Genomic DNA, 10,568 nt, shown 5'->3' with positions numbered 1-10,568 from the left:
TCTGAAACACACAGGAGACTTTTTATCCACATTAATAATGTGAAATTTTATTAACAATTACCTTTGACTATCATCTTGAATCAAGCCTGGAAACAAACTGTATCTAGAGGATGTAAAAACTGTTCTTTACAAAGTTAACCAAAATAACTATTAGTGGTGTACACAAGTAACTCGTATCTGGTTACTTATGAATTACTGAACTATTACTGAACCTGTTAAGAGTTAATACAAATAATATTTCTGTTACATGTAGTTACTGAGGATGTATATTACTGAAGACACTCACTACAATGTATATATTGCCAATGAATGTGTTGCACAATGAAAAAAATTATGTCTACTTCTGACAAAAGGCTCTGCCCTTGAGGCATTGCCAAAAAATAATGGCCCACCTTGACCAATAAATGATCACTTTCAATGATTTAATCTTTTGTACCCCCTTTTCCATGACCTTGTACGAACCATGTGACTCAGAGCCAATCAGAACTCTCCACTACATTTCAAATATCAGTGAAATCAATGTGAATCCAAGAATGGATGGAAACCTTGCAAAGACTATCTTCCACGACAAATGTTAGAACCTTGTATTCTAAGCGAGTTATACCCCATGTTGTTCAGAGTGCAACACATTCAGAGTCTAATGCATAACAGTTACATGAGCATTATTACTATTGTTTCTGTATATTCCTATAAAGTACATGTCAACAAACAACTTAGCCCATACAGTAGAAGTATGGGTAAAGAAAACAATTTCGGAAGTTCTTTTATTCTGACTTAAAACAACAAAATATTGGAATGATAAAAGCAGATCTTCATAAATGCTCCCTTGTCACTTTACTTACGGTTTTCACTTATATCTGTACTAAAAGGGGGTCATTTTGTCTCTTCAAAGAGTACTAGTAACTTCCCATCTCCCTAACATAGTCCTTTGACAGATAAGTTTCTTTCTACATACTACCTTAAGTCACAGTGAAACTGTCAAATCCACGGAATGAGAGAAACTATCAGTATCTAAGTTTACAAATTGAGAAGAACCTTTCCTTTTTGACATTTAAATGTTTAAATGCATTTGCCCCTTCTTTGTGGGTCAGACTAGACGATCAGATACACGACAGCTTTGAGAGGTTGAAACAGCAAGTTTTGAAACTGCAGCAATCCATACTAGGGTTATGTGACTTATTTGACTCTACTATGTAAAAGTGGCTCAAGAACATACTACAGGTGGTACCACTTTCACAGAGGGGTGTTGGGGGCGGGCGGAGAAGACTGGGATGTTGAAGTACAAGTAAGTGTTCAGCTTCTGCCCCCTGTTTGTTGTTGGAACACGTCAATGGTATCTCCGTCATCCATCTCCAGCTACAGTGGGAAATACACAATGTTTTACATCCATAAACAGTTTCATCAGGTTTGTCAAACAGGACTCAAAAATACTTGCACTGATACAGGAAACAAAAAATCACATACACTAGACAAATTTCACCTGCACTATCCAGAATTTTGGAAGTATGGATCATACAAAAATCAATCAGAAACCATTTTTATTATTCTGTAAAACTAAAAGTCAATGCAGGAAATAACAAGGAGAAGTCGTAGACATCGTCCCTCCATGAAATAGCTTGTTATTTTGTAATCTTTTGGTGTATTTTAATAGAGATATTATGAGTCAAACTTTGTTTTTATCAGCAGAATGATAGATGTCTACAGGGACCTCCCTAAACAATGGAGCAGTGGAGCTCCTCCACCCAGTCCTTATCTCAGCTCCACTCTGTTAATTTTCAAAACTAGTGTTTTTACACCCTTTTCCAGGGTTCTTTGGTCAAATTTACCGATATTTCGCACCCTCCTCCATTCTGTCCTAAATTTCTGGGGAGATCCCTGGTCTATAGATGTCTATCCTTTAAGAATTTTGTTGTGGCACTTCATATTGGAAGGGGTTGCCCAAGCTGTCATGTGCAGGCGTTTAGTGTCTTGTTACCATGGTTTGTTTGAGGTCAATGACCTCTCAAGCACCACAGATGACTCAGTTCCCTGCTGAATGACCGATTAAAGATAAGATATATTTCCTGCAGACGTCTAGAGGTAAAAATAGATTGGCCTGACCTGCCAGCTGGAGGTATAAACAAAAACACTCTGTACCAATTTGGGGTCAAACAGACCATCCTATTATGAAATAGGGGTGAAAATGTGAAAATCCTTTTAAATAAGCAATGCAAATCTACGACAACCTGCTAATGCACGCTAAAACGCAAAGACAATCAGCGTCTACCCACATACCAAAAATGATCGCCAACCATCCACCGGGTTCTGAGATCATTCAACGCAAACAATCTGACATTGAGATAGCAATTCCGGTTCAAAGCAAACAGCTAGGGGGCCCAAATTTACATCACTAAACCATTGTAACCACAACTACATGCTACCTTAGCATCGCACACACGGACCATAACGTGCCAACAATAGAATAAAAAAATTAAACTGCAGTACCAAGGTCAATCACCAGGTGCTCAAAGTCAACCTACACAATCTCCAAGGCCCCATCCATCAATCTGCCAAATATCATACAGTTCCTTCTCACCGATCTTCAGATATCAGACCAAACATGAAACGGAGTAAAAACAATACCCCCCATTTACATGGAGGGTAAAAACCTACATACATACAGTACATGGACCAGTCACACTAACCTGTATATTTTGAGCCAAGTACATCAATAGCTACAATTTAGTTCTTACTATTATTGAGGAAGTTTAGAAGAACATGCTAATTTCTCAAATTTTTCAGGTACAGGTACAGGTACAGATCTGTACCTAAATCTCCACACCGGTTCCTGTACCTGATGTTATGTTTAGGTATGCAGCCCTACCATTGACTGTTACCACCTATGAAACAAAAAATAAACAAGAGTTCCACGATCTCATACCTTCGCCAAATGATGTTAACCCTTGCGGGTGACGAATTATACAATTTTAATCATTGATTTTGTAAATAAGAGCCTCATTCGCATGGATTATATCAGTTGATCATATTCTCCATCCAATGACGGCCTTATCATAACAAAAAGGCTATTATAGCACTTCCTCATAAATTATGCAAATGAGGTCATGATTTGTATAAATTATGTTTATTGATGTTCACCTTCACTTAACTTCCAAATGTGGCAAGTATGAAATTCGGGGTGCAGCAGTTACAACTATGGAATTATAAGAATTTGCCATTAATTATGCAAATTAGGTCCTCATTTACATAATCTATATCCTCAGATGTTTTTCTCGTTCTCAAGTAGATGTCACAAGTGTTTCATAGTTCTATTATTGAACAAAGCAGATTTATAGAATTTCCTCATTAATTATGCAAATTAAGTCCTGATTTGCATAATTGCCATCTGATTATGTCAAGCACCACTTCAACTACCTACATACCAAAAATCACGACAATACGTCAACCGGTTCTTGAGTTATCGTCCTTCGAATTTTTTTCAACAAATGCTCCTGCAGTTCCAGATCAAGGCGCTAGGGGACCCAAACTCATGTCACTTCTTCTCTATCCCAAGAGCTATCTGCCATCCAAAATTCGTGACCCTTGCATGTCCAAATCACGAGATATCAAAACCGGAAGTTCTGCTGCAGTACCTAGGAAAGCCGCCAGGGGGCCCAAAATCTAATCATTTCTAGGTCTCATGAAGACCTACCCACCTACCAAGTTTCATTCCAATCCATCTACTGCTTCTTGAGTTATCTTGCTAAACCACACACACACACACAAACACACACACAGACAAACGCTACTGAAAACATAACCTTCTTGGCGAAGGTAATAATGGCAGTTTGTAGTATGATCCATACTCCATACATTCTAAGTGGTAAAATTTGTCTGGTACAGGTTAAGTTTCCATGCAGTAAAAAAATATATATTTTGAGCCCTGAAGGCTACGGCAGAGACACTACAACCAGAACTCAGTGATAAACGGCTTGCACAAATACTTCTAATCTATCAGTAGCACACCAGCACTTGTTCGACAGGATTGTTTGTCTGTTTTTTAAATAATTATATATTGTGACTATGTTATAGATGTAGATGTTGTTTTGTGACTCTGTCAACTATGTAGGTATATATGTATTGTATGCATACCAATGTATGTATACAATGTATGTATGTATGTAAGAATGAATGCCAGGAAGACTAGTATGTATGTAAGAATGAATGCCAGAATGGTTATTCAAATAAAGTTTCAAAGTTTCAAATGGATGGTGGCTTACCACATTGGGCGTGTCGTTCTCGTTGATGGGATTCCCGTCGAATCTGAACCGCACGCCTTCAGGTCGCACTCCCTGGGAACACAACACAGACATGACGGGGTTGTGGAAGCTAGTTTATACTGAAAAAGCAGGGCTCAAAATTTATTTTTCGGAATAGGTGCACTGGTGCACCCAACCAAAAATCATGTAAAACAAAACATCTGAAATGGGAGCTAACTTCAAAATCTTACACAATTACTACAAGAAAGATTTTATTGTTTTTCTGACACTTAGATGCCAAGGATATCCTGTATATTATTATATATACAAAAATACCTACAAAAACATATGGGTGCACTGGTGCGGCCAAAGAAAAAAATTGGGTGCACAGCTCCAATTTTGGGTGCACATGCACCCAGTATTTCGAGCCCTGATTATACAGTTGATATGTACAAAAATACCTACAAAAATATTTGGGTGCACCAGTGCACAGAAAAAAAACGGGTGCACAGCTCCAATTTTGGGCGCTCTAAAGTGCACATGCACAAGTAATTATAAGCTACACAGCAAAACCAGGAAAACAAGTTTATTTTTCAAAAGAGTTTGTCAGTTAAGGGGGGAATGTAAAACACAGAAGTGAAGGAAGGCTTTAGGTATCTCTGTAGAACTATGAGATCATCTTAAGATTTAAGATGAGTGCACTTTTCCTACAGTTAGACAAGATAGTCAATCATGTCTCTTACCGCTCTCTCACAGTAAGCAGTGATGAGTTTCCTCAGTGGTGTGTGCCTCTTTATCTTAAACTGTACGACTGCGCCATCCTGAAACATAAAATTCACCAGTCAAATTAGAAACAGTTTGGTTATTTACTTAACAGTTAAGTAGGTGTTTCTTGCTTGGAGTTGTACATGTAAAATTTTAAGCTGGGCTCCAAATATCACATGTATGTGCATACACACAGTTAATTCGGAGTTGCATAACTGTAAGTAGTTCTGATGTCTACTGGCATCTTTCCAGATACTGGGTATACTGTAAATCACTTTATGTACGCGGTACTTTCATATTCCAGGTTTTTGCGGTCACTTCTGTAGTGCGAATTTATCATTATCGCTAACAAATAATTTGCTGACTTTCATTCTTCTGCACCTGCCACAACCGCAAACATAACGTTCTACAAAATTTACAAATATGTCTGTTTTTCTCAGACCGCAAAATATTGCTATCACAGATTGCGCCGTCACGTGCCACGTGCCTGTGAAGCTGGTGTGTTGCGCCAAAGGGCAGTTATACCGGCTATACCAATACAGATACAGAAATATAAGGTGATTTTCAGTTTTAAGGTGGTTTGCAGCACTGCAGGTAGATTTTTGTTCACCTCCATTAGTCTGTGTGTGGGGGTGTGTTTGCTTGTGCGAAGCTAATGACTGTTGGGTAATCACTTCAAGAGTTACAGTGCATCTTAAAGGAAGTCTCACCTGTCCATGGACCTTCAGGTTGATGTGGTCTGTCTCAGGCTTCACCTCCTAGAAGAAAACAGGACAGTCACAATCTTAAATACCAGTTTGACTTGTTGCTCAGGTTTCCACAGATGACAAAAACTGCTTGCATCATGGGGGAAGTGTACTAGTGTGTTGTTTCTGCCAACAGGGCTCGAAATACTGGGTGCATGTGCACCTTAGTGCACCCAAAATTGGAGCTGTGCACCCAATTTTTTTTCTGTGGGTGCACTGGTGCATTTTTGTAGGTATTTTTGTACATTTCAAATGTATGATATTATGCAGAATATTCTTGGCATCTAAGTGTAAAAAAATAATTATAGAATCTAACTAGAATTCCGAGACCTCATACCTCCATGAAATATGATCTTGATATGTAAATGTAAATTTCTTCTTTAATTGTGCAAATGACCTCTGCATTAACATGATATATGCATCGTGATGTATGTTAACTTTTGATTAACTTACAGATGTCCCAAGTATGACATTCTCATCATTCACCATTACGAAATCATAGAATTTTCGCATTAATTATGCAAATTAGGTCATCATTTGCATAATTAGTATCTGTTGAAGTTCCGCCTGCCATAGGTTACATACATTACATGTATGTAAGTAGTATAATGTAAAGCACTGTAATTATAGAATTTCCTCATTAATTATGCAAATAAAGTCCTCATTTGCATAATTTGCATTTAATTATGTACATCTCTTGATTAACTTACAGATGTCCCAAGTATGACATTCTCATCATTCACCATTACGAAATCATAGAATTTTCGCATTAATTATGCAAATTAGGTCATCATTTGCATAATTAGTATCTGTTGAAGTTCCGCCTGCCATAGGTTACATACATTACATGTATGTAAGTAGTATAATGTAAAACACTGTAATTATAGAATTTCCTCATTAATTATGCAAATAAAGTCCTCATTTGCATAATTTGCATTTAATTATGTACATCTCTCTCTCAGCTACCTACACACCAAAAATAATGAAAATATGTTGTTCCTGTCTGGACTTACTGGCTTTTAAACATTTCGCCAGAAAGTGCCCTGCAGTTCCAGAACAAGCCGCTAGGGGGCCCAAACTCATATGACTTCTTCCCAAGCACGAGAGCTACCTTCCACCAAAATTTCATGACCCTAGCATGTCCAGATCGCAAGATATCAAAACCGGAAGTTGCGCTGCAGTACCAAGGGAAGCCACTAGGGGGACAAAAATCTCATCATTTCCAGTTTTCGTCACACCCTACCAACACACCAAGTATGAAACCAATCCATCCAGGCGTTCTTGAGTTATCTTGTTGATCAACAGACAGACGGACGGACGGACGGACGGACAGATAAACGCAACTGAAAATATAACCTCCATGACACATTTCATGGAGGTAACAAGTTAGCTCCCATTTCAGTGCTGAGAAGAGGAGCAGTAAGTTTCGTTTTATTTGGTGCACCCAAAAAATTTTTTGTGCACCTAATTTTTTAGATTGGGTGCACCAGTGCACCTATTCCCAAAAATGAATTTCGAGCCCAGGCCAACATTCAAACAGCTCTAAGTTAACAAATTCTGTACTTTGCAGTTATGCGTATGTGTACTTTTCGACACACTGAACATATAATTTAGCCTGTCTGTATGTGACTTGAATGTAGACGGAAACTCGGAAAGGACATTTGTTTTGATACATTTTCCGTGGTGCAAGCAGTTTCTGTGATCCGTGGAAGGGTGATTTCCTTTATGAGAATAGAGGTGGCAGACTTCACCCCTTCAGATGGTATGAGCCATCTGGCACAACAAACAGAAACTGCAGAATAATTTATGCAAAAACAGACAGAGACACACACAGTGACACACACACACACATACACACGGTAGTCCAAAAAGAATTCCCTTGGGTGAAATGACTACATTTTCATGTTATTAGTAAACAGGATATCCTGGAATCCAGACTGTTGGAAGGGCCCACATGGTCAGTTCTTTGGCACCAAGTATAAATTTTCTTTGGGGTACAAAAATAAGTAAAATTATTTTACTTATTTTTGTACCCCAAAGAAAATTTCGCCTCGTCTCGCAAGCCTTGGTTATTCAGGTCAAGGTGCCTAAGAAATGCCGATGCAAGACTGTTGCCTGAATCGTACACAGTATCAAGACACTTATGAGACCTGCAAGAACTCCTCTTTTCCGAAAATTGCGTAGGGAAGACCACGTTATAGTGGCCAGAAAAAATGCCGGCATATTCGCCATCTGTCAAAATGGCGGCAAAAACAAAGGCAAAACGTGCTCTTCCCCCACATATAATTTCCTCAATATTTCTTCCCAATTAGAGGCAAAATTACCCAAATTCGTTCAAAAGATAAGACAGAGATAACCCAAATACATTTCCTTTACCTTCTTTTCCTCTCCTTCGCTCATTTTGGCAGACTTTCGTGGGTAAAAAGACGATAGCACGTCGAATTCGCTCGAAGTTCTGGCGCAAACTAGAACCACTTCCGCCTTGAATTCGGATCCGCGCCGCTGATTGGTCAATATCTCGCGGGCAAAGTTAGCGGGCTTGTGAATGGCCCAACGTTATCATGTGATTTTTCTCGACTATACCAAATATATAGAGGGGGGATAAATAGCGTCACCTAGCAACTTTTAGTAACACTGCACCGATAAAAAACGGGTTTGGCATTTGGTCGTGCTTGGGTCCAGATATGACAATCTATGTAGAAACTCTATAAATGTATTCGTGTAACACAAAAGCGTGTGTTGACTACCTGTTTTGTTTTCGTGACAAATTCCAAGTATCAAAAACATCAGACCAAAAAAATAAAGAAAACGATATCGATCTAGAATTAAAATATTATTCTCGTATTTGTATTGGTGCCTGTATGAATGGATGCAATAAAGATATGGCCTTCCAAAAATGATAAAATAATTGAAATAAACCCTTTGAAAATTCTTTTCCATAACCATATGCATCTTTCAATATGTAACAAAAAAAACGATTAGAGTCAATTCCGCGTCACCGTGTGGGTTGTTATTGTCATTATTTAGAAATGTTTTGAATTCTTTGTAATTGTTTGTCTAAGAAATTTCATAATTTGGAAATATTTTGAACATCTTGTCAATATTCTAAATAATTCCCCGGTTTTCTAAAACGTTTGAAATATTCCTGATGTGGATTATGACATTTCCAATAGTTTCTCAATATTTCTAACAGCACTCTACCATTTTTTACCATTATTTCGAATTATTTCTAACATTTTGTAAATAGGTCAGTGGGATGGGAAGGAAGTAATTCACACATCCCTGTGAAGTACAGGGTAGACTGTCTGGGTGTCAGGCATTGATGCCTTACAACAAAAGAGCCACCAGCAGTGAAATCTAAAAATATACAGAAGAATACAGAAGAGTCGGATTAGCACCTACTTTTATGGGGGCAATTACCCACATCTACCATTTGGTTATTTGTTTGAAATAGTTCTAAATATTTCGAATTGTGAAAGAAACACATGGGTAGTTCAAATTTATTCTAAATAAAGAGACCTTTGTACAGTCACATTCAAAATGTTTCAGAAATATATAAATGAATTCAAATATATTCAAATTTTCATTTTCAAATTTTTGAAAAATTTAGAACTTTTGTTACTGGGGTATTCTTTTCTTCTAAGTTCTAAATAATTCAAACGTATTAGAAACATGGAGAAAAAACCCACACGGTGACGCGGAATGGACTCTACGTGTGCATATAATTTGTCTCGAAAGTTTTAAGGCAGTATTTAGAAATTATCAATTACGTCTGGTGGTGGATTTTCTATGATATTTAGTTGCACCTATATATACCTGCATTGAAGTAGTACCTATGCTACGACAGCCCTATGTTACGACAGCCCTATGTTACGACAGCCCTATGTTACGACAGCCCTATGTTACGACAGCCCTATGTTACGACAGCCCTATGTTACGACAGCCCTATGTTACGACAGCCCTATGTTACGACAGCCTTATTTTATGTAACGCAGGAACAGGGAATAGAAACTCTAAACTCTAATAGAAAAAAAAAAACTTTTCTTTAATGCCTCGTTGACAATTGAAAGAGCTCAAGATTTAGCCTAAAAATCTCGAGCTTTTTTGTCAAATCTGGCGAGCATAAGGCCGGGCTGGGACGGTGTCGGACAGGCAGGGACGGCGTCCTGATCGAACGAAGTTTCTCTGGGTAACGACTTATAAAAAACGAAAAGTATAGGTTGTTGTGATAAGTTTTCCGCAATCTCCGGTGACGCAAATCCATTGAAATTATATATAGAACGAAGCTATTTGGGTCATCAGGCGACAAAACCGCATCACCCTTGCCGCGGACTAATACCAAGAACGCTTCGCTGGCCGACCAACTTTACCAGGCCTGAAAATACTACAATCCACGGGTGTTTCGGCAAATACGAAACTATTTGCTTATCTATAACGATTACCGAGCAATGGAGAACCCTACCTACCCGACTAGATCCGCGTTGTTTGTTTATTTTTGTTTATGTTTTAGACTCGGGCTGGGTGTTAATGTCGCATACCTAATTTAAAAGGTCAATTAAGTTAGAGCGTAAAGTTGAAATATTCCCATAAAACTAACCATCCTACAAGAAAAGTATTGATGTTTTTTTCTTTCAGTGACAATATATTACGTGAAAATTTCCTTCGAGATCATTACACTCAATAAATTTACAATTTATCATTTGGCGTCTGAACATAGCCATAATCGCGTTGAAAAAAGGGGCGTCAAAACATAAGGCTGTCGTAACATAGGGCTGTCGTAACATAGGGCTGTCGTAACATAGGGCTGTCGTAACATAGGGCT

At 38.2% G+C, this 10,568-nt stretch overlaps 1 protein-coding gene across 1 annotated transcript; it reads right to left on the bottom strand.

Moving 5' to 3' along the window:
• Window positions 1–25: 25 nt before the first annotated feature.
• LOC109487753 (small ubiquitin-related modifier 3-like) lies at window positions 26–8,272 on the bottom strand. Its single transcript, XM_019791820.1, has 5 exons — window positions 8,123–8,272; window positions 5,711–5,758; window positions 4,979–5,056; window positions 4,257–4,328; window positions 26–1,356 (listed from the first exon to the last, which is right to left on the bottom strand). Exons 1-5 carry the CDS (start codon window positions 8,144–8,146, stop codon window positions 1,294–1,296), a joined length of 285 nt encoding a protein of 94 aa, XP_019647379.1. The 5' UTR covers window positions 8,147–8,272; the 3' UTR covers window positions 26–1,293.
• Window positions 8,273–10,568: the final 2,296 nt, after the last annotated feature.

The sequence above is a fragment of the Branchiostoma belcheri genome, unplaced genomic scaffold (genome assembly GCF_001625305.1).
Source record: "Branchiostoma belcheri isolate BF01 breed outbred unplaced genomic scaffold, Haploidv18h27 scaffold9, whole genome shotgun sequence".
Classification (NCBI taxonomy): domain Eukaryota; kingdom Metazoa; phylum Chordata; class Leptocardii; order Amphioxiformes; family Branchiostomatidae; genus Branchiostoma; species Branchiostoma belcheri.
The sequence above is the reverse complement of the archived record's forward strand: the minus strand, read 5'-3'. Positions and strand labels throughout refer to the sequence as shown.